This window comes from Pseudophryne corroboree, chromosome 11 (genome assembly GCF_028390025.1).
Source record: "Pseudophryne corroboree isolate aPseCor3 chromosome 11, aPseCor3.hap2, whole genome shotgun sequence".
NCBI classification, from domain to species: domain Eukaryota; kingdom Metazoa; phylum Chordata; class Amphibia; order Anura; family Myobatrachidae; genus Pseudophryne; species Pseudophryne corroboree.
The window spans coordinates 311,097,131-311,122,401 of NC_086454.1; the positions used below are offsets into that span (position 1 = coordinate 311,097,131).

A 25,271-nucleotide genomic window follows, 5' to 3' on the forward strand; every position below is an offset into this window, starting at 1 on the left:
CCGGGCCCCACCCCCACTTCCGCCCCCCCTCCATCCGCAGCATCTACAGACACCATCCGCAGTACCCCCCGCACCCGCTACATTCTGTACATTGTGGTCTGCAGGTGCTGTTCACGCCGTCGCAAGGGGCTGCGCCTCCTTCACCATCGCACACCCTTTCATTGTGCAATATTTAACCACTAACAAAGGAATGCAGGTGATACTCCATATAACACAAATATTGAACCCCAGAAAGGCATGCAAGGGTTAAGGGGGCGTAGCCCCTTGCGACGGTGTGAAGAGCGCCCGTAGGGCGCGATGAAGCACCTAGTATATATATATATACACATACATACATACATACACACACACACACACACACACACACACACACACACACACATAATCCAGATGTATGGTTTCTAATAAGTGACCTCAGTCTGGTGCAATCTTATCTCACGTAGCTCAAAAATACTGGGCAAAATAAGATGCGTCACTAACGTTACAACATTTTATAGCCATTTTATGACACTACATGGCTTATAAACATGACAAGCCACTAAAAGCCGTCAATTGAAAACTTATGGCGTAACACGCAGTCCATAGGCAGTAAAGACTTTAGACAACTCCTGAACCTCCTGCGTAAATCCTAATGACACAATAACCAGTAAGAGGATACATGGTAGAAAGATGGTAGTGCCAAGGAACCACCATGGCATCTACCTCGATATTACCTAACAGGTGAAACTTAGAGTATGTGCCTTCCAGTGGCGTGCGGTGAGGTCAGTGGCTGGTGAGGCACTGGCTGGTGTGTGTACAAAATGAGTAGGGTTCGCCGTGGGTGCGGCACTATTAAATTAATGGAATTTCTGGACAACAAAAAAGCCATGGTGGCTATCACATGCCCTGAAACTCAGGGGCTGGCAACTTTTAGCTTGGGGGGGGGGGGGGGGGGGGGGGGGGGGGGGCAAACACAAGCATGTGGCCCCTGCTTTTCTACCAGTAAACTGCAACGGAAAAATTTGTGCAACAAAACGTTTGCAACAATGGTTTATCTAATGTGGGTGTGGTTTAAGAAAATATTTAAATATATTTAAAAAAATCCTTTGTCAAAAAGCTATAAACATAAACCTACTAGCATAATAGTGACCTCTATATTATAAATATATTTAAAATCTAACTCCAAATCCACGATATACAGATGGAGCCTTTTAATCTCACCCTGCTTAGTCGCAGGTGGGCACTCCCAGCGTGACTAGGCTATCCGTCCACCTAGTCACGCCGGGAGTGCACGAGCTGCTTCCCATTCAGAGCATCTCTGTCGGGGAGCGGACAGAGACACTCTCCATTAAAGTAAATGGGGAGCGTCTCCGTCTGGGCGCACACACCCGTCCAGATGGAGACGCTCACAGTGACTAGCTGCGCCCAGGCGGGCACTCCTAGTCACATAAAGAGCCAAGATAAAGAAGGCTCCATCTGTAGGGGACAATGGGGGTGATTCAATTCAGCGCAATAGAGGATTTCTGCTCGCACCCCTCCTGAGTTGGCAGAAGGAATCCAACTAAACTAGTGCCGTGATGCTGTTTTCTGCCTTAGCACGTGTGCAAACCATCTGGCATTTAAGTATGAGAATTCTGGGTTTCTGTGACTAAATACACGCTTAAGGTGCGTTAACTGGCATCGTCCGACTAAGGGCCTAATTCAGACTTGATCGCAACAGCACTATCTTTCTCTAATAAGCAAAACCATGTGCACTGCAGGTGGGGCAGATGTAACATGTGCAGAGAGAGTTAGATTTGGGTGGGTTATATTGTTTCTGTGCCGGGTAAATACTGACTGCTTTATTTTTACACTGCAAATTAGATTTCAGTTTGAACACCCTTCCCCAAATCTAACTCTCTCTGCACTGGTGTGGTATGCGTGACTGGTGGTCAGCATACAGACGCCGGTATTCCAGCAGCGGAATGCCGGCATGCATGGGCAGGGGGGGCGAGTGCAACAAGCCCACGCTGTGGGATCAGTGGTGGGGATCTACTGTCACTCTATGGGTGTCGTGGACAATAGTCCCTGTTGGTTGGCATGCCGACCGTTGGGATTGTGAGGAGCGGGACGTAGGGGGAGTTATTGTGACTGGGGAGAGAGGGTGAAAGGGAGAGAGTGAGAGAGACAGAGAAAGAGAGAGAAAGGCAGGGGCTCCCAATCTCAGCAAGCAGCCTACTACATCCTATGTAACAATTAATAAGGCACAAGTGCATCCTGGCACTGTAACTGGATGCCCGGGTTAAAAATGACATACATACATACAAAAATGTAGATAGGCACTCAAAATCCAGGTGAAAAAATTGATCTTTTATTACAGAACATAAGGAAAAGTGCAAACGTGCATATTGAGTCGACGTTTCGGTCCCTACAGGACCATCATCAGGACCAGCAGCAGCTGGTCCTGATTATGGTCCTATAGGGACCGAAACGTCCCTATAGTACCATCCCCGGGCTCTGAGTACTCTCCTCTCCCTTGGTCATGCAGGCAGCGGCTTCAGAGTTCGGCTGCGGTAGTGACATAGGTGGTCATTCCCAGTTGATCGCAGCCAGCAACTTTTTGCTGCTGCTGCGATCATCTAGTCCACGCCTATGGGGGAGTGTATTTTAGCATAGCAGGGCTGCGATCGGTTGTGCAGTCCTGCTAAGCTAAAAAAAAATTCAAGCAGACGTAAACTAGCCCTGTACCTACTTACCCTGTGCGATGATCTCTGCGATGCTGGAGCCGGCTTTGACGTCAGACATCCGCCCTCCGTTCTCCTGGACACGCCTGCGTTTTCAAATCCACTCCCCGAAAACGGCTGGAAACGCTGTGGTGACGCCCAGGTCCGCCTTCTTCCTGTCTATCTTCTTTGCGGTCCGCTCTGCGACCACTTCCTTCTCAAGACGCGACGTAACCTGGCGATCCCTGTTGCCGGGCAACGTCGCGCACTGCGGCCGCCACGCATGTGCATTCCACACCCGTTCGCACCGCAACGATAAACCGCTGCGTGCGAACGGGTCAGAATGACCCCCATAGGCTCCTCTCGCCAAGTTGCTGTCAGGAGGGGGCTGCCCGGCGTGGTCCATCTGTGGAGCTGTCAGGAGGGAGCTGGCCGCCGCGGTGTGTCTGTGGGGCTACCCAGCATGGTACATCTGTGCAGCTGTCGGGGGGGGGGGGTGCCTGGCACGGCCTGTCTGTGGGGCTGCATGGCTCGATCCATCTGTGGGGGACTGTCAGGGGGGCTGCCCGGCGCGGCTTGTCTCTGGAGCTGGCAGGAGGGGATACCCGCCGCAGTCCGTCACTGATGGTGGGAGGAGTGGTGTGCCAAGCATGGCCCATGGTTGGCAATCACTCACAGCAGGCCAGTCATGGTGCAGCATTATTTGGTGCAGGGGCTCTGAGAAGACTGGTCGGGGGCCCCGTAGCAGCCGCACCCCCTTTACCTGTGTTAGCTAAGCCTATGCTGTACGGGCGAGTCAGGCACCAGGGGCTGATGGTCAGTGAGCCCCTCGGCAGCGCGCATGACGCTTGTGGCTGCTGGACGGTGCAGGAGCGGAGGAGAGGGGAGGGGAAAGACTCTCCTCCTCCTGCCGCTATTAGCCCCTTCAACGTGGCGGGCACCGAAGCTGGCTTCTTCTTTCAAGCCAGGTACTGCTGTGTTTTTTTTTTTTTTTTTTTAAGAGTCTCAGAAATGACGGGGGCACAGGGCCGCGCGCTTCCCCGCCCCCGGATCCGCCGCGTATTTGACTCGGACATTCTCCCTCCCTGTACGGCACTGACAGTGACTGGATACAGCCACTGTCAGTGCTGAATCTGCTGCCCAATCACATCTGCCTTCAGTGTCAGGGGCGTGCTTTCATATGGCCTGAAAGCACGTCCCTGCGCTGAGGCACTCACACTGGTGCCGCTTACACTGATTTTTCTAATGGGCTTTTACAGCCCTCTGCTTGGCCCCGCCCCCTGTCCTCCCCCTGCTACCAGACATTTATACTGGTCAGCGAGAGGCACCGTTCGTAGTGCCTCCTAAATCGATTTAAACAAGATTTAAACTGAAAAATGATTACATTAAGATAAAGAAGATTGTTTTAATGTTATAATTAATGACAGGGGAGGCACTGCCTCCCCTGCCTGCACGTCCCTGGTGTCTTCCTGGTAGGAGGAGTATAACTTAAGCTGCCTCCTGCAGTGAAGGTGGAGAAATGGCTGTCTACATTTATCTAGCCTTCCATGATAACAAAAAAACCAAGAATACCTGGGCGCTGACACTAAAGTCCTATGGGGTTTACCCGCACTGATTTAGGGCTGCAGCTTCACTATGAGGTCACTGTTAACCTCGCTAGAAAACAAATTGTATATACAGAAAATGAAGTGCTGTCCAAATCAGTGTAAATTTAAAAACACAAAACATTTATTAGACATACATTACACACATATACCACACGGCCGGTGTATCACTATTCATAATACAATTAAAAAAGCTTAAAACTTCTCATAACCTCTCCGAAGTTAATATGCTTAGCTTAGTGCACTATAGGTTGGTTAGTAGCAAATGATCACACCTAGATCAATAGGCTGGAAATGATGCGCAGTTCTGACCCGATCGCACCGCTGCGAAAAACTGCTGCGTGCGATCGGGTCAGAATGACCCCCAATATCTGGTGCAAACTCAGCCCTTTAAGCTAGCCATACACTAGAGAATTTTCCAGCAATTCTGAAAAACGGTGCAAAAGATCTTGCACCATTTGCACCATAGCGTGATAAAACGTTATCACTCTAGACTGGTAAGAATTAACAACAGCTGCAGGACAGTCTGACCGATCAAACATGAACGGAAGTGCAAATCAAAATATCACAGCCGCTTTCCGAGTGTTGGTAGATTATGTTTCATGTACATACGCTCTACGCCAGTGGCAGCCAACCCTGGTCCTCGAGAGCTACCAACAGTTCACGTTTTCCAGCTCACCTAGCAGAAGCACAGGTGCAGTCATTACTCACTGACATTATAAAAGAACCACAGATGGAGCTAATTACTTAACTTGTGATTCTGTCAGGAGACCTGGAAAACGCAGAGCCGGCCATAGGCATAGGCAAACTAGGCAATTGCCTAGGGCATTTGATATGCCTAGGGGCATCAGCAGCTTCTGCTGATTAAAATGATATGCGGCATGCCTATATTCTGTGTGTAGCATTTCATATGCAGATACAGCCACAGTCTCACACAGTATATAGGCATGCTGCATATCATTTTAATCAGCATAAGCTGTGTGTGCATCCTAGTCACATAGCAATGCAAATAAGATGCATTTTCATTAAAAAAAAGGTATGCCCGACGTTAGCATTGAGGCAAGATTTATGAGGACACATCTGTATCCAAGCAGAGGCAGAGGTCACAGTGTTAGTGGCAGTGTGAGTGCTGTGTATGTGAGTGGGTTGGTTGTGAAGTAGTGTTCGGAATATGTATAAGGAGCATTATGTGTGTCATGTAAAAATGTATTAATAATGTACAACATATGTGTAAGGGGCACTATGTGTGTCATTATGTGTATATTATCAAGGCCTGCAGTCAGGACTTGGCCTGCTTGCATTTGCGAAGAATGCATTTGTTAAGAATGTGTTTTAAGAATGAACTTAGAACCGGAGTTTGAACTGGATTTGGACTACGCTAAAATCTTTAATTAAACAAGTTCCCCAAACACTGCAACTCAGGACCATTATGTGGCCTCTCCTCACCTCTGCCATGAGAACACCAGGACCAATGCCTACTACTCCTCTGTCCAAGAACATCATGACTGCCCCCCAGGACTACCCCTCAAGCTGAGCAGGGAACTGAGGGGTGTGCGCACCAGGACCAAACTTTGCTGGGTCAGTTCCATTTGACATTAGTGTGCACCCCACATTCTCACACCCACCCGCACTGCTCTCATGAGACCAGGACATTTATCTTTTTCATAAAATAATGTTAGTACAGTTTTCCTGCAAATGTGTTTTTCTCTTCTCTTTCTTCTTACAGGGTACTTCCACCCACTGTGTGCTATTCCTGTAATGTGTACCTCCATTGGTTGCACACCCTGCCAGCAGTAACATACGCAGTGCGCCCCACATGGCTGCCTCGGATGGTTCCTCCATGGGCAGGGTCTGATTCATTTGGATCTTTCCATGCAGGGTACATCATACTCCTACCACGTGTCAGTTCTCCCATACATGCATATGGCCCTTGTATGGCTCATCTCCCACTGTGTAACCTTCGTAGTGCGCCCAACATGGCTGCCTTATCTGGTGCGCTTGTGGATGGATGAAAAATACATGGACCTAGTGGTTTCGTTGGAACCCTACTCTGAACTTAAGGACTCTGCAATCTCCCCATTTTGTGTTCTCTTCTAGGGGTGGACTATTCCACCCTGGGTAATCCTACGCAGTGCGCCTAAGATGGCTGCCGCACCTGGTACCTTGTGAGGGTGGAATACACTGCCCCTGGAGGTTATTACCCAAAATGCCTACACCAATCATGCATTATTGTTTCTGTGTGTTTTTTTCTTCTTCTATTGTCTGTGTGGTTTATCTTTTGATGTAATACTTAAATCTTCTGTATTATGTGCACTGTTTGAGTTCTACTTGGCGCCGCGGATGGCTGCCTCGGTGCTGCTCTGCCAAGCAGCCTTCGTTTTTAGTCTTGCATGTATAATATGTCGAGTCTATTGTACAGTTGCAATGTGCAGTATCAACTTATACGTGTAATGTTTGTAATGTACGCTATGTTTTCTACCCCCTACTTAGGCTATGTATTCCCCCTTCATGTTGCTGCTTGGCAATGCATTGTACCACAAAGAATTCCTAGTGTACGTGAGTACACCTGGCCAATAAAGCTGATTCTGATGGGCATTAATAATGTGCGGCATATGTGTAACAGGGTACTACTGTATGTGTGTCATTATGTGTACAGGGGCACTAATAATGTGCAGCAAATGTGTAGGGGGCACTATGTGTATCATGTGTATAAGGGCATTAATAATGTGGGGCATATGTGTAAGGGACATTATGTGTAAAAGGGCATTAATAAAGGTTGTCATAATGTGTAAGGCGCATTATGTTTATAAGGACATTAATAAGGTGTCTCATATGTGTAAGGGGCATTACTGTGTGGAATTGTGTATAAATGCATTACTAATGTGTGGCATTATGTGTATAAGGTGCTCTACTATGCGGCGTTGCGTATAGAAAGGGCACTACTGTGTCGTCTAATGTGAATAAAGAGCAATAGGGTGTGGTGTAATGTGAATAAGGAGCAATTCAGTGTGATGTAATGTGAATAAGGGGCTCTACTGTGAGGAGTAACGTTTATAAGGTAAAGTGATACTACTGTGGGATGTAATATGAATTATGGACACTATTGCATGATAAAATGTGAATAAAGTTGCACTACTGTGTGGCATAAATGGATTTGGGGTTACTATTGTGTGGCCATGCCCCTTGCCAGCAAAAACACACCCCTTTTTGGGCTGTGTGCCAAATGTGTGAACTGTTCCTATTTAAAATATAGGGGGTACAAACACCAAAATAAGGACTGCTATGGGTGAGGGGGTGCTAGTGCTGGGAAAGAGGTGCAAGGTCAGAGGCGGAACCAGCGGTGGTGCTAGGGGGCACCAGTCAAAATCTTGCCTAGGGCATCATATTGGTTAGGGCCGGCTCTGGGAAAACGTTAACTGTTGGTAGCTCTTGAGGACCAGGGTTGGCTACCCCTGCTCTATGCTAAGCATTCAGAACAAATCTTTCATCTGCTGGACTGGCTGGAAATATCTCTAGTGGCACAATCCACCACTGCACAACCAATGAGGATCATTAGAACCATCACTTGTTATCCCCACATATGAATATTCATTCCTATAATTTCACTGTACAAGTATCCCCTTCCACATTGTCCATATTTGATGTTACTCTCTGAGATTATGGTTTAACATGAAGTGCCGCCTATCGGACACAGTAACTGCTGGGTCTCCCTGCTGACTGCTCCCTGTTCAGAGAGAAGGGATGTGCAGTGCTCAGATGTGGCCACAACAAACTTGTCAAACTTCATATCAGAAACCTGGGATGGTCTTTGGAAAATAAGAAGAAATAACTAATAGGCCCTACACACTCGGCGATGTGCAGCCGAGCTGCCCGACCGCCGATACGGGCGACGGGCGACCCGGCGGCGGGGGGCAGTGACGGGGGGAGTGAAGTTTCTTCACTCCCCCCGTCACCCGGCTCCGTAGACTTGCAGGCAAATATGGACGATCTCGTCCATATTGGCCTGCATGCACAGCCGACATAGCACCAGCGATGAACGAGCGCGGGGCCGCGCATCGTTCATCGCTGGTGCCTCCACACTGCACGATATGAACGTTATCTCGTTCATTAATGAACGAGATCGTTCATATCGTGCAGTGATATCGGCATGTGTGTAGGGCCCATTAGGGAGTAATTCAGACCTGATTGCTAGGCAGTGATTTGTGCACTGCTGCGATCAGATAGTCGCCGCCTACAGGGGGATTGTATTTTAGCTGTGCAAGTGTGCGATCGCATGTGTAGCAGAGATGTACAAACTGATTTTGTGCAGTCTCTGCGCAGCCCAGGACTTACTCAGCTGCTGCAATCACATCAGCCTATCCGAGACTAGAATTGACATCAGGAACCCTCCCTGCAAACGCATAGACACGCCTGCGTTTTTCCCAGAAAACCCACAAATGCCCTCTTCCTGTCAATCTCCTTGCGATCTCCCGTGCGTTCGGAAATTTCGAACCATCCTGTCGCTGACTGGCGATCTCGGTTGCTGCGGTCCATCGTGCCTGCATATTGCGGTGCATATGCACCGCAATTCAGATCTGATCGCCTGCTGTGTTTTCGCACACCAGCGATCAGGTCTAAATTAGCCCCTATGTTTTATATACAGGTTGAGTATCCCATATCCAAATATTCCGAAATACGGACTTTTTTGAGCGAGAGTGAGATAGTGAAACTTTTGTTTTCTGATGGCTCAATGTACACAAACTTTGTTTAATACACAAAGTTATTAAAAATATTGTATTAAATGTCCTTCAGGCTGTGTGAATAAGGTGTATATGAAACATAAATGAATTGTGTGAATGTACACACACTTTGTTTAATGCACAAAGTTATAAAAAATATTGGCTAAAATTACCTTCAGGCTGTGTGTAATAAGGTGTATATGTAACATAAATGTATTCTGTGCTTAGATTTAGGTCCCATCGCCATGATATCTCATTATGGTATGCAATTATTCCAAAATACAGAAAAATCCCATATCCAAAATACCTCTGGTCCCAAGCATTTTGGATAACGGAGACTCAACCTGTATTACAATACGTGCAACATGGTGCTTTACACACAGACAGCTATCATACACAGGAATCACCTTAGGCTTGGGGTCTTCTGAACACCCGGTGGGCACGCGCTTTTCTAGCCATAATCTGCAGAACAAACATTGCCTCTATCACATATACAGCCAGGTTTGTATAGGGATTACACTCCTGCCATAGCAGTTGTGTGTCATTGCTCAATAGCTGGGAACGGATGTATGTACACTATACTAGCGTCATGTCCCTAATATCACCTGTATGCCTGGCACTCCTGCAGCGCTTCCTCCAGAGACGGGATATTAAACTCATTCACTTCCTGACAGAGGAGTCTCCATTCTCTGCAATACAGCAACAGCTGAGAACATAAATCATTTAGCAGCTTTTTTCTCACAAATTTCAGTAAGTAGAGATCTAGGGGCATACATACGGAAGGGTTTCATTTCCGTGAACTGGCGCAATCTTGTGATTAATCCTGTATATTTAAATCAACGAATATTTAAAAAGGCAAAACCAACTTGGTTTTACCTTTTCAAATTATTATCACTTTAAATCTACAGGCTTAATCGTCAAGATTTATTAATTAACATTTACTCTGTTGCACTTGACAGAAATAAAACAAGACTGGGCAATAACAGACAGAGAGAGAGAGAGGTAAGAGGGCCCTGCTCACAGCAATAACAGACAGAGAGGTAAGGGGGCCCTGAACACAGCAATAACAGACAGAGAGATAAGAGGGCCCTGCTCACAGCAATAACAGACAGAGAGGTAAGGGGGCCCTGCTCACAGCAATAACAGACAGAGAGGTAAGAGGGCCCTGCTCACAGCAATAACAGACAGAGAGGTAAGGGGGCCCTGCTCACAGCAATAACAGACAGAGGTAAGAGGGCCCTGCTCACAGCAATAACAGACACAGAGAGGTAAGAGGGACGTGCTCACAGCAATAACAGACAGAGAGGTAAGAAGGCCGTGCTCACAGCAATAACAGACAGAGAAAGAGAGGTAAGAGGGCCCTGCTCTCAGCAATAACAGACAGAGAGGTAAGAGGGCCGTGCTCACAGCAATAACAGACAGAGAGGTAAGAGGGCCCTGCTCACAGCAATAACAGACAGAGAAAGAGAGGTAAGAGGGCCCTGCTCACAGCAATAACAGATAGAGAGGTAAGGGGGCCCTGCTCACAGCAATAACAGACACAGAGAGGTAAGGGGGCCCTGCTCACAGCAATAACAGACAGACAGAGAGGTAATATGGCCCTGCTCACAGCAATAACAGACAGAGAGAGGTAAGAGGGCCGTGCTCACAGCAATAACAGACAGAGAGGTAAGAGGGCCCTGCTCACAGCAATAAAAGACAGACAGAGAGGTAAGAGGGCCCTGCTCACAGCAATAAAAGAGAGGTAAGAGGGCCCTGCTCACAGTAATAACAGACAGAGAGGTAAGGGGGCCCTGCTCACAGCAATAACAGACAGAGGTAATAGGGCCCTGCTCACAGCAATAACAGACAGAGAGGTAAGGGGGCCCTGCTTACAGCAATAACAGACAGACAGAGAGGTAATAGGGCCCTGCTCACAGCAATAACAGACAGAGAGAGGTAAGAGGGCCGTGCTCACAGCAATAACAGACACAGAGAGGTAAGGGGGCCGTGCTCACAGCAATAACAGACAGAGACAGAGAGGTAAGAGGGCCGTGCCCACAGCAATAACAGACAGAAACAGAGCGGTAAGAGGGCCCTGCTCACAGCAATAACAGACACAGAGGTAAGAGGGCCCTGCTCACAGCAATAACAGACAGAGCGGTGAGGGGGCCCTGCTCACAGCAACAACAGACAGAGACAGAGAGGTAAGAGGGCCCTGCTCACAGCAATAACAGACACAGAGAGGTAAGAGGGCCGTGCTCACAGCAATAACAGACACAGAGAGGTAAGAGGGCCGTGCTCACAGCAATAACAGACACAGATAGGTAAGAGGGCCCTGCTCACAGCAATAACAGACAGAGAGGTAAGGGGGCCCTGCTCACAGCAATAACAAACAGAGACAGAGAGGTAAGAGGGCCCTGCTCACAGCAGTAACAGACAGAGAGGTAAGAGGGCCCTGGTCACAGGCTTACACTGTATAGAGATAGTGACAGATCACAGAAATAGAACCCTGAAACATACAGCCCTTCGCGTTTGCAGTCATTTTAGTAAACCAACGCTTCAATTTAACGGACTTCTGCACTCTGTGAGACTTGGATCAAATCAAATGGCCCTGCCTCATGTTATAGCATACTATGAGTCATGTGATGTGCCAGTTCCGTGTGCCAGACACTGACACGGTTACCTAGCAGTGGCAAATGCCAAGTGGCTCTGTTTGATGGAAAAAATGACTGGTGCCAGCGTTCTGCATAGTAAATGGAAGCAGCTGCAACCTAGCCAGCATTTTCTACTCCGGTATCATTCGCCTTTTACTCATCCTTTATACACAGACTGCATCTGCTTTGTAAGGTGAAACCATTCCATACATTTTGAGTTTTGATCATCATAATTCAGATTAACATTATAACGAACAAGCAGTTTAGAACCAGGCTTACGACAGGTCTGCCCAATCCCGCTGTACTAACCTTGAGGCGGGTTCTTTTCTCCGCTGTCAGTAGGAGCCATATCTTCCTGGCAGTCATTCTACATACTGTATATTATATTTACACTTCACTCATACACAGTCACGCCCCAGAGTTGTAACTCGCGCAATTGTTTATCGAGCGTAGCAGTATGGTGCACATCAAGCGGAAGCCAAGGTACTCACGTGAATGCAGAGGGCAGGAGGAGGCTGCCAAGTCTAAGGAAGTTGAGGATGTGCCGGAACATCTGTCCATCTCCATTCACCAATAAGGCAAATCCAAAAGAGATCCAGCGTGTCTTCCTGGGGTTATCCAGCAGCTCAGGATACTGAACAGAAAAGAGCTGGATTCATCATTATTCATTACACAGCTACAGTACAAGTTATTAAACGGTGATATTACCAAACCTGCTCCTGATACGAACCCTCTATACCAGTTTAACCACTGTGTACATAGGCAAACGCATGGGGGGGTTTCCGGTTGCCTGGAAACCCCCCTCCTCTTGGCAAGTGGATCAAATGGTGACAATAGCAATGGTATATAATACAACTACTAGAGCTGCCGCCACATCATGCAGTGTATGGGACATGACCAGTGGCAGCCACTTCTTCTACCAAGTTTGCTGTGTGTGTGTGTGTGTGTGTGTGTGTGTGTGTGTGTGTGTGTGTGTGTGTGTGTGTGTGTGTATATCTTCAATCAGTGCACTAGACCAGAGAGTAGCTACCAGGAAGAAGAGGCAGGAGCCTTACAATGATGTGGGAGAATGTGTGCTTAGAAAGTGCCATACTCTGCATCTATAGTGTTAAATATTAATACTGTTTTCCATACAGTATGCGGTGTATAAAAAGACCAATGTTTACATTTATGTCCATGGTCATTACTGGGTTCTTCTACTGCTCCCCCAGACTCCTGCACTTGCTCCAGTATTCTACAGAGTGGGATATTATGGGCTGCGTTAGGAAACTCCCCTCTAGAAATCCTGCGTTTGCCACTGGTGTATGTGCTTCTTACTAACTTTAGGTTCTACCCATATTTAGTTATGGAAAGACTAGTCTTGAACATTTTATAAGAAAACATCTGACAATTTAAGTGCTAGAGAGCTTCGCAGCAGTAAAAGTCTGGGAGGAGTGTAAGATGTACTACATTGACAAGAGCATTCTGGAACCAGCCACTACAGAACTGGGTCTCTATCTTACTATACCTTAAGCAGAGTTTTCAAGTGCGTGGCATACCAGTGGGTGCCAACATAGACCCTGACAATCTGCTGCGAACGGAACTCTTGTACATTAGCTGTCCAGTTATTACCTAGGTATAGATTAATATAACATGCATAAAACCAAATTAACTCTAGAACAGACAATTGCTAGACATAGCGTCTCCATGTAACCTGGGCGATTACTACACAAACACATGACTAGCACTTAATTCCCTAGAAGCTGCCTCCCACATACTTCTGGTAGCCGATGATGTCACCACTGCTCAGATGATGTCAGACTGGAAGGTAAGTAGACATCTAGGATACGTAGTCACCAGACCTCTTAATAAGGTTAGATAATATGATTTTCTGATTACTCAGTAGCTATCGAACACAGATATAGGGCAGTATTCAATTAGTGTCGGATCCTCTCCGACGGACAGAATCCGATACTTCAGTATTCAATTTGCGGGCGTTTGACAGGTTTAGCCCATTTTTCGACAATGCCGATCTGACTTTTTTTAAAGTCGAAATGGCATTGTCGAAAACGGGCCAAAAACCTGTTGAAAATGCCAGCAGATTCGACAAAATACGTGGATCTGCGGCTAATCCGCCGATCCATGTATTTTCTCGACCTTAAAAAGTTGGAAAATTACGTTTTTCCAACTTGTCGGGTTAATTGAATAGACCGCATAGTGATCAGTATGAAGTTAGAACAGTTCCTTTTGCAAATAAAGTACTTTAGTAAAATGATACTGTAATCCATTGCACTTACACACTCTTCCAAGGCCGACACCTGTCCTGCACTTTAGGTAAGATCTCACCGCTTCTCTCATTGGCTGGTATATAATATCACCTTTGTCCAGGTACGTACATAAACCATGAATCTCCAAAGGGCTGCAGGTCAGCGGAAGTCTGCAGGTTCCCAACCAATTCCTGCCATCATTTGCAGAAGCAGTATGAGTATGATTCAGTAATAAATCAGACATCTATATAATAATAATTAAACATAGAGTGAAAAGGTATTTATCAAAATATAAAAGAGTAACATTACATTAAATCCTTTTCTCTGATTCCATGGGGGGGCACTGGAACACTGGGGTATAGCAAGTGGTGTGGGAAGCTTGGCACTCAGTCCCCTCCCCCGCTATGCCCCCAACTTGCCGCATAGTTTGCTCTAAGTACCTGATGGAGCTGGGTACTCCCTATGGGGCTGCATTAGGCAGCCTATTATATGTAAGGAATTAGATTTTTTCTATTTTTCACTGTTTGACATCTTGCGGCAAAGTGATGCCCTGGATCAGACTACAGAGATGCTGCACCGGCGTCTCAAACTACCAAGAGTCTGTCCCACAGCGTGAGATGTCTCCGGGGGGACCCGGTCACTACCATCACAGGTAAGTGCCCAGGATGCCCAAGCCTCCAGTACAGAAGTGAAGTAAAAGGAGAGGAGAGAAGGCCTAGCTGAATAACAGAACTGAACAGAAGGAGCGAGGGAGGGCATCCAGTGTACCCCATTAGGTGAACAACAGCCGCAAGTATTTCTCTTTTCCATCCTGATTTCTGGACGAGAAGGCTGACACCTGCACATGGATATTAAAGGTCCTTTAAATGACTTATATTTGATTTACACAAACACTTTCCAATCTCATAACTGACAGTCATCACCAGCTACTGCATAGACTAGGGGTATCTAGAACATACTTGACATGCTGGAAGAGGGTCCCGGTGCCAGTGATATACAGCTTACTGCCCGTTACACTGCTCTCTATGCTCAGCTGTCCTAGTGCGGAGTCTGGGTACTTGGCTAGCAGCTCCAGGGCCATCGTGTACAGAGGCTTTTCTAGCTTATCTCCAGTCACACAGTTACTGGAGGATGAGCTCACCGGTATGCCTGTTTTTCTGTAGCTGTGATTTCCTAGAAGCAATAGATCAACAATTAAGAAGGTTCCAATCTCTGCCATACTCTACGGCTGCTATTTAATGGCTAATTCCTTTCATATAGAAAGGTGGGCAGCGGTCGTGGTCCTAGCGCCAATAGCCATGAGCCCAGGTCCATTGTGTAAACGGTAGTGAGCTAGCAGGAAGAGGAAGCAGGGACAGAATAGGGCTTGGCTTTGGACCTATATAATCATGGACTCCAATAACGTACAAGAAAAAAAGTGAGCAATTAATGTTTGATAAAACTGGCTTCTACCCCACACCTCTACAATACTCCTGGCTTGGATCTTTATTTTCTGACACAAATCTCACAGTGCATCTCTTAGCTCTGCATAGTCAAGACGGCTGGCACTTGATATCCCGGCTGTACGGATCCTGGCGCTCAGCATACCTGCTCCGGGATCCTGACGGCCAGGATACCGACAACTATTTTCACCTGGAGGGAGAATAAATAGCGTTGCGCCACCGTGCCCGCAAGGGGCTCTTTTGCATTCGCTCCGCTGCCGGCATTCCGGATCCCGGCGCCGGTATGCTGGTCGCCGGGATCCTGACAGTCGGGCAAGCGTAGTAGACCAGTCAATACTACACCCCAGCATTTGCATTACCAAAATAAGTTTTCAGACTGTTACGACTTGTAACTTTATAATGTAAGCTATATTGTATGTGTCTAAAAGTTTTGTTCATTGGCTACATTTGCAAAAGAGCTTACTATGGGCCTGGCAATTGTGTGTTACAACCCTGGAATGCAGCATTGATACGGGGGGATATAACATTCTTTCATTCTGCCATATGCAGCGGCACAGGAGTCTGAACAACACTCAGGGATGGTGTCTGCACATACCTAAGGATTTCTTTTTTTCACTTCGGAGCGCCTGTAGGACGCCTGGAATTCCCAGCGATTTAATTTCTGCTTCCAAATCCTCAAACTTTGAGAAATTCTCCGGCAACAAAAACTTCCCAGTAAGAAGAAAGTTTCCTGAAGGAAATCAGAATCACAAGGCAGTAACACAATCATGCTATACACACACACACACACACACACACACACACACACACACACACACACACACACACACACACACACACAGTAAATGTGATAAATGAAATGAACAAAGATACAGCCCCTGTATGCTATAAATTGTACCTCCCCCACACACTCTGTAAGTCATCCATCCCCCACCACACACACACACACACACACACACTAAAAAACATCCCTCCCCCACATGCTATAAAATAAGAGTTATGGTAAAACTTACCTTTGTTAACTCTTTTTCTATGTGATCTATAGGCTCCACAGAGAAGACATTGGGGATGTCCCGAAGCAGTTATTTAAGGGAGAGGACGCTCCTGAGCAGAGAGAAGAATTTGGCGTCAAAGTGAAGTATCCTGAGAGGTAAATGTATCAAAGGCATAGAACCTAAGAAAGGTGTGGACAGGAGACCACGTGGCCGCCTTGCACAGCTGTTCAGCAACTTGCCACTGCGGACTGCCCACGAAGGACCCACAGAGTGAGTAGAATGGGCAGAGACTGTATCCGGCACAGAGAGGTCAGCCTGCGTGTAAGCCTGTGAGATAGTCATGTGAATCCATCTGGCAAGAGTCTGTTAGCTGGCCAGCCCCTTTTGTGGAACCCATATAGGACAAAGAAGGAATCCGTTTTCCTGATGGAGCTGGTATGATCCACGTAAATCAGAAGAGCACGGGCCACATCCAAGGAGGCCTTCCCCACAGAGAAGTCAGGGGACTGGAAGGCCAGAACCACGATTTCTTTAAGGTGGAAACTGGGCACCACCTTGGGGAGGTAGCAAGTCCGGGTCCGAAGGACAGCTCTGGGCGTTTGAAAGATCAGAAAGGGGAAACGACAGGGGAGCGCCCCTAGATCTGACACCCAATGGGCAGATGCAATAGCCAGAAGAAAAACTGTTTTCGTCATCAGCCATTTGAGGTCCACTGTATTTACTGAGAACCACCGACAAATCCCACAGAGCCGTTGGAGGGACAAAGGGAGGTTAAATACGAAGTACACCGTGAAAGGTGTGAATATCAGGCAGTGGAGTGATTCTTCGCTTGAACCAGACAGAGAGCAGAGACGTGCACTTTCAGAGATGCCAGGCGGAGTCCGTGATCCAATCTAGCTTTGAGAAATGCCAGGACCCTGAAAACCCGAAAAACCAGAGGGTCATATCGTCTTGCAGCACAGCACTGGAAGTAAGCGTGCCAAACATGGTAGAAGATACGGGCTGAGGCAGGCTTCCATGCCCTGAACCTATTTGAATCACAAAGTGAGAGAAACCTTTGGACCTTAGTTTAGTAGGGATGACTGAAGAGCCACACCGTCAAAGACAGGTATGCCAGGTCTGGGTGCAGACAGGGAACCTGAGACAACAGGTCTGGTCGCAGAGGACGTGGATAGGGAGCATCTATGGAGAGACTCTGGAGATCTGTGAACCAATGGCGCCTGTGTTAGGCTGGCACTAACAACAGCAGGTGACGTCTTCCTACGTAAACTTGGGAAGAACTCTGGGAAGGAGGGATACCTCAGGAAAGAGGTACGCCAGATTGAAGATACACTTCACTACCAGATTGTCCACGAAGGTGGCTTCAGGGTCTCTGGTCCTGGATCAGTACACAGGAACTTTGTGGTTGTGTTGTGATGCCATGAGGTCCACTTCCAGTAGGCCCCATTTGTCCACCAGGAGCTGGAAGACTTCTGGGTGTAGTGCCCACTCTCTGGCGTGTATGTCATGATAGCTGAGGAAGTCCGCTTCCCAGTTGAGGATCCCTGGGATGAACACCGCCGAGATGGCCAGGAGATGACGTTCGGCCCATCTGAGAATTTGTGCCACTTCCTGCATTGCCAACAAACTATGAATACCTCCCTGATGATTGAGGTACGCTACCTCAGTGGCGTTGTCAGACTGAACTTGGACAGGCTTGCCCTGGAGAATGTCCCGTGACAGAGTAAGAGGTCTGTAAACTGCTCAAAGCTCCAGGACGTTGATTGGCAAGCAATTCCCAGTGGGAGTTCAACGGCTCTGAAAGGAGTGCGCCCCCCCTGCGGGGAGGGGTGTGTGTGACATCCGTGGTAATCCAAAATCCAGAAAGGGCGACCCTTGTCCAAGTGGGACGTCTGTAGCCACCAGGATAGGGACAGGTGAACTTCCGGAGAGAGGACCATTGTCTAGGACCTGATTAGATGATGTTTTCCAGTCCACCTGGAGACGATCAGGTGTTGAAGGGGCCTGGAGTGGAATTGGGCGTACTCCACCATGTCAAAAGTGGAGACCATGGATCCCAGAACCTGCATTGCTGGATAGACACTCGGCGACCGTGAAGTAACTTGCGTACTCGCGTTTGCAGTGTGGACATTTTGTCTGCTGGCGGAAAAATCCTCTCTACCTGAGAATCCAGGAGAGCTCCCAGAAGCAACATCCTTTGAGAAGTAGTCAGGGAGAACTTTTTCCAATTGAGGAGCCAGCCGTGTGTTTGTAGGAAGGCATTGGTCAGCTGAAGGACCTCCGGTGAAGGACCTACGGAGAAAGTGCCAGAATCAGCAGGTCATCTAGGTATGGAAGTATTTTGACTCCCCGATGATGAACCTGAGCTGCCATAACAGCCATGATTTGGTAAAGACCCGAGGAGCTGTGGAGAGAGCAAAAGGCAGGGCCCGAAATTGGAAAGGTTGCTGTAGGACAGAAAACCGGAGATATCGTTGACGAGAGGGCGCTATAGGCACATGCAGGTAAGCGTCCTGAATGTCCAGAGACACCATAAAGTCCCCAGGCTCCATTGCTAGGACAATGGAGCGGAGGGTTTCCATACGAAACCTGGGCACTCAGATAAACTTGTTCAGGGACTTGAGATTGAGGATAGCTCGAAGAGATCCATTGGGCTTCTGAACCAAGAAAAGGGTAGAGTAAAAACCGATCCCTTGCTGTGTTGAAGGACAAGGGATTACATGAGTGCAGCAAAGAGAGAATGGCCTTTTGGAGGGCCAGGGCTTTGCTCGGGTCTCATAGAGGGCGTGTACAAAAGAACTGCTGGGGGTGTCTCATGAATGAAAACGTACTTGTGAGAGACCACAGGAGGAGGCATGCCCCATCAGGCCAAGGGTTTATCTTCTAGACTTGGTGGCTGGACATCTGGTAGCCCAAGCCTGTTTCGCTTGGCGTTTTGAGGCCTTCGACTGGGCTAGGAAAGGACTGTCCTTTAGCTTTGACTTAGGGGAAAAATGACCAAAAGGAAGATGTCTGAGGCTTCAGGGAAGATGTTGAGGGCAGGAAAGCAGTTTTAGAGGATGCCAGAGTAGCCACTATTTTGTCCAACTCTGCGCCAAACAGGATCTCCCCAGTATAAGGCAGTGATTCAACGGCATTCTTGAAGTCCATGTCAGCTTTCCAAGAGTGTAGCCAGATAATTCGTCAGGCTACCACTGAAGTAGCAGATGCCTTGGAAGTTACCAGTATCCAAGCCGCTTCACCTAAGTGGGACGTTGCTTACCTAATATGCGATATGTGGGACAGCTGTTCCCTAGTAACACCAGTAGAAAGGCTTTCCTCTAGAGCAGGGATGGGGAACCTTTGGCCCTCCAGCTGTTGTTGAACTATATATCCCAGCATGCCCTGCAACAGTTTTAGCATGGCCAAATAGAAAAACTGTAGCAAAGCATGCTGGTATGTGTAGTTCAACAACAGCTGGAGGGCCAAAGGTTCCCCATCCCTGCTCTAGAGCATGGGTTTTCAACCTGTGGCCCTCCAGCTGCTGTGGAACTACACATCCCAGCATGCCCTGCCTCAGTTTTAACGTACCTTAATAACAAAAGTGTGGCAGGGCATGCTGGGATGTGTAGTTTCACAGTAGCTGGAGGGCCACAGGTTGAAGACCCATGCTCTAGAGCCTCTGTCCAGCTCTCAATGGCCTTAGCCACCCAGGCAGCGGCCATAGCCGGTCGAGTAATACTGTAGCTCCTGTCAGAGAATAGACAGATTTAAGACCAGCTTCAATCTTCCTATCTACAGTCTCCTGCAGGGAATATGCTGTCAGGATAAGCAAAGTAGAGCTTTGAACCAGGCGCACCACATGGGAGCCCACTGTAGGGGGAACCTGCCACTTAGCACAGTCACCAGATGGGAGAGGGTAAAAGGGTAAAAAGAAGCCAGGCATTTTGGTATCTGGAACTTCTTACTAGGGTTACTCCATGCTTCACGCATGAGGTCAGTAAGCTGACCTTTACAACCTTCTGGCGTTTGAATAGCTGGGTTTTTGGTTTGGAACTGGCTTCTCCTCTATTTGTAGAATGGATTTGACTGCCCTCGCTAGTGCAGGTATATCCAATGTAGAATGACGCGCCTCCTCACCGAAGGGGGACTCACGAAGGGGGACATCTGCTTCCCCAGATGACACTTCAGAATCTGAAAGCTGTGTAGACTTTATGAATGGCAAAGTAATGGGGTGGTCCTGAACATGGACTGGAGGGGCCGGCTGGTTAGGTGGAATATAGCAAGATGCACACAGGCCATCCTGTACAGTGTCCTGAGGGGATAATCCCAATGAACAGGACCTGCATGAGACCAGCATAGGAGCAGCAGCCTCCATGTTACCCTTTCCCTTAGTCAGACATAGCAGCAGTAACAGTACAGCAAACCATAATACAATAATGAATATGTAGCAAGTATAGCAATGTGACAGCCTTCACAAATACATGAAAATGTGATGTACAAACCCCATAAACAAGTCCCAGAGCGAACCACACAAAACACCTCCAAATGCAAAATTACAGGCGCTAGAGCCAAGGAAATGTTGTATAAATGTTCATCCAAAAACAGAAACCACCAGGGGCTCAAGCTCAGACTAGACCAGCACACTGTTGTAGAGTAATCGTGAACACTTTTAATGCATCTTCAGCAAAAATGAGAATACAAAAAGGCAGGCATGGCAGCACAGGCAAACAGACGAACAATACTTATCACCCGAACAGCCGTTTCGATAGCCTTCCTCAGGGGATGGGGCAGATGTATTAAGCCTGAAGAAGTGATAAAGCAGTGAAAAGTGCAAGGTGATAATGCACCAGCCAATCAGCTCCAATATGTAAATCGACGTTTTAGGAGCTGATTGGCTGGTGCGTTACCACCTTGCACTTATCACGGCTATATCACTTCTCCAGGCTTAATACATCTGCCCCATATGTGAAAATGTATGTGATAGAGTAGGACTTGCAGTGAAATGGGGTCCCTTGATGTGGGCTGCAAGCTTAACTGCATTGTACAATTCATGTGCTAAAACCCCATTTTCTCTGACGTCCTAGTGGATGCTGGGAACTCCGTAAGGACCATGGGGAATAGCGGCTCCGCAGGAGACTGGGCACAAAAGTAAAAGCTTTAGGACTACCTGGTGTGCACTGGCTCCTCCCCCTATGACCCTCCTCCAAGCCTCAGTTAGATTTTTGTGCCCGGCCGAGAAGGGTGCACACTAGGGGCTCTCCTGAGCTTCTTAGTGAAAGTTTAGTTTTAGGTTTTTTATTTTCAGTGAGACCTGCTGGCAACAGGCTCACTGCATCGAGGGACTAAGGGGAGAAGAAGCGAACTCACCTGCGTGCAGAGTGGATTGGGCTTCTTAGGCTACTGGACACCATTAGCTCCAGAGGGACCGAACACAGGCCCAGCCTCGGAGCTCGGTCCCAGAGCCGCGCCGCCGGCCCCCTTACAGAGCCAGAAGCAAGAAGAGGTCCGGAAAAATCGGCGGCAGAAGACATCAGTCTTCAACAAGGTAGCGCACAGCACTGCAGCTGTGCGCCATTGTTACTCAGGCACACTTCACACTCCGGTCACTGAGGGTGCAGGGCGCTAGGGGGGGGCGCCCTGAGCAGCAATGTAAAACACCTTGGCTGGCATAAATACACCACATATAACCCCCAGGGCTATATGGATGTATTTTAACCCCTGCCAGAACTCACCAAAAAAGCGGGAGAAAAGGCCGCCGAGAAGGGGGCGGAGCCTATCTCCTCAGCACACGGGCGCCATTTTCCATCACAGCTCCGCTGGAAGGACGTCTCCCTGACTCTCCCCTGCAGTCCTGCACTACAGAAAAGGGTAAAAAAGAGAGGGGGGCACTAATTTGGCGCAGTTTTAATACTAACAGCAGCTATAAAGGGAAAAGCACATTTTATAGTGGTATTCCTGTCTATATATAGCGCTCTGGTGTGTGCTGGCATACTCTCCCTCTGTCTCCCCAAAGGGCTAGTGGGGTCCTGTCCTCTATCAGAGCATTCCCTGTGTGTGTGCGGTGTGTCGGTACGATTGTGTCGACATGTTTGAGGAGGAAAATGAGATGGAGGCGGAGCAATTGCCTATTATACAGTTGTCACCCCCTAGGGAGTCGACACCTGAGTGGATGAGCTTATGGAAGGAATTGCGTGACAGTGTCAGCTCTTTACGACAGACAGTTGACGACATGAGACAGCCGGCTACTCAGCTTGTGCCTGTCCAGGGGTCTCAAACGCCATTAGGGGCTTTAAAACGCCCGTTACCTCAAATGGCAGACACAGACACGGATACTGACTCCAGTGTCGATGATGAGGAGACAAACGTGACTTCCACTAGGGCCACACGTTACATGATTGAAGCAATGAAAAATGTATTGCATATCTCTGATAATACAAGTACCACTAAAAAGGGTATTATGTTTGGTGAGAAAAAACTGCCTGTAGTTTTTCCTGTATCCGAGGAATTAATTGAAGTGTGTGATGAGGCGTGGGTTTCCCCCGATAAAAAACTGATAATTCCTAAAAGGTTATTGGCATCGTACCCTTTCCCGCCAGAGGATAGGGCACGTTGGGAAACACCCCCTAGGGTGGATAAAGCGCTCACACGCTTGTCTAAACAGGTAGCACTACCCTCTCCTGATACCGCCGCCCTAAAGGAACCTGCCGATAGAAAGCTGGAGAATATCCTAAAATGTATATACTCCCACACGGGTGTTATACTGCGACCAGCAATCGCCTCAGCCTGGATGTGCAGTGCGGGCCTGGCGTGGTCGGATTCCCTGACTGAAAATATTGATACCCTAGATAGGGACAGTATATTATTGACTATAGAGCATTTGAAGGATGCATTTCTATATATGCGTGATGCACAGAGGGATATTTGCCGACTGGCATCAAGAGTTAGCGCGCTGTCCATTTCTGCAAGAAGAGGTTTATGGACGCGGCAGTGGTCAGGTGATGCGGATTCTAAAAGGCACATGGAAGTATTGCCTTATAAGGGGGAGGAGTTATTTGGGGTAGGTCTATCAGACCTGGTAGCCACGGCAACTGCTGGAAAATCCACATTTTTACCCCAGGTAGCTTCTCAACCTAAGAAGACGCCGTATTATCAGGCGCAGTCCTTTCGGCCCCATAAGGGCAAGCGGGCAAAAGGCGCCTCATTTCTGCCCCGTGGTAGAAGGAGAGGAAAAAGGCTGCAACAAACAGCCAGTTCCCAGGAACAAAAGCCCTCTCCCGCCTCCGCAAAGTCCTCAGCATGACGCTGGGGCTTTACAAGCAGACTCAGGCACGGTGGGGGCCCATCTCAAGAAGTTCAGTGCGTAGTGGGCCCACTCGCAAGTGGACCCCTGGATCCTTCAAGTGGTATCTCAGGGGTACAAATTGGAATTCGAGACGTCTCCCGCTCGCCGTTTTCTAAAGTCTGCTTTACCGACGTCTCCCTCAGACAGGGAGGCAGTATTGGAAGCCATTCACAAGCTGTATTCCCAGCAGGTGATAATCAAGGTACCCCTCCTACAACAGGGAAAGGGGTACTATTCCACACTATTTGTGGTACCGAAGCCGGACGGCTCGGTGAGACCAATTTTAAACCTAAAATCCTTGAACACTTACATACAAAGGTTCAAATTCAAGATGGAGTCACTCAGAGCAGTGATTGCAAACCTGGAAGAAGGGGACTATATGGTGTCTCTGGACATCAAAGATGCTTACCTACATGTCCCAATTTACCCTTCTCACCAAGGGTACCTCAGGTTTGTGGTACAGAACTGTCACTATCAGTTTCAGACGCTGCCGTTTGGATTGTCCACGGCACCCCGGGTCTTTACCAAGGTAATGGCCGAAATGATGATACTCCTTCGAAGGAAGGGAGTTTTAGTTATCCCTTACTTGGACGATCTCCTGATAAGGGCAAGATCCAGGGAACAGTTGGAAGTCGGGATAGCACTATCTCAGATAGTGCTGCGCCAGCATGGTTGGATTCTCAATATTCCAAAATCACAGCTGATCCCGACGACACGACTTCTATTCCTAGGGATGATCCTGGACACAGTCCAGAAAAAGGTGTTTCTCCCGGAGGAGAAAGCCAGGGAGTTATCCGAACTAGTCAGAAATCTCCTAAAACCAGGCCAAGTCTCAGTGCATCAATGCACAAGGGTCCTGGGAAAGATGGTGGCTTCTTACGAAGCAATCCCATTCGGCAGATTCCACGCAAGAACCTTCCAGTGGGATCTGCTAGACAAATGGTCCGGGTCGCATCTTCAGATGCATCAGCGGATAATCTTGTCACCAAGGACAAGGGTGTCTCTCCTGTGGTGGTTGCAGAGTGCTCATCTTCTAGAGGGCCGCAGATTCGGCATTCAGGACTGGGTCCTGGTGACCACGGATGCCAGCCTGAGAGGCTGGGGAGCAGTCACACAGGGAAGAAATTTCCAGGGCTTGTGGTCAAGCCTGGAGACATTACTTCACATAAATATCCTGGAGCTAAGGGCCATCTACAATGCTCTAAGCCTAGCAAGACCTCTGCTTCAAGGTCAGCCGGTGCTGATCCAGTCAGACAACATCACGGCAGTCGCCCACGTAAACAGACAGGGCGGCACAAGAAGCAGGAGGGCAATGACAGAAGTTGCAAGGATTCTTCGCTTGGCGGAAAATCATGTGATAGCACTGTCAGCAGTGTTCATTCCGGGAGTGGACAACTGGGAAGCAGACTTCCTCAGCAGACACGACCTCCACCCGGGGGAGTGGGGACTTCACCCAGAAGTCTTCCACATGATTGTGAACCGTTGGGAAAAACCAAAGGTGGACATGATGGCGTCCCGCCTCAACAAAAAACTAGACAGGGACCCTCAGGCAATAGCTGTGGACGCTCTGGTAACACCGTGGGTGTACCAGTCAGTGTATGTGTTCCCTCCTCTGCCTCTCATAC

The 25,271-nt window shown here is 48.2% G+C and overlaps 1 protein-coding gene across 1 annotated transcript in view; it reads right to left on the reverse strand.

The window, feature by feature from the left end:
* Positions 1–25,271, reverse strand: part of LOC134968772 (BTB/POZ domain-containing protein KCTD19-like) — a 175,182-nt gene that overhangs the window by 24,756 nt on the left and 125,155 nt on the right. Inside the window, exons 5-11 of the mRNA XM_063944259.1 lie at positions 15,923–16,057; positions 14,845–15,058; positions 13,916–14,076; positions 13,147–13,250; positions 12,131–12,273; positions 9,609–9,692; positions 9,411–9,465 (exon numbers count right to left, since the gene is read on the reverse strand). Coding sequence (XP_063800329.1) covers positions 9,411–9,465; positions 9,609–9,692; positions 12,131–12,273; positions 13,147–13,250; positions 13,916–14,076; positions 14,845–15,058; positions 15,923–16,057 — 896 coding nt within the window. The remainder of the gene's footprint in view (positions 1–9,410; positions 9,466–9,608; positions 9,693–12,130; positions 12,274–13,146; positions 13,251–13,915; positions 14,077–14,844; positions 15,059–15,922; positions 16,058–25,271) is intronic.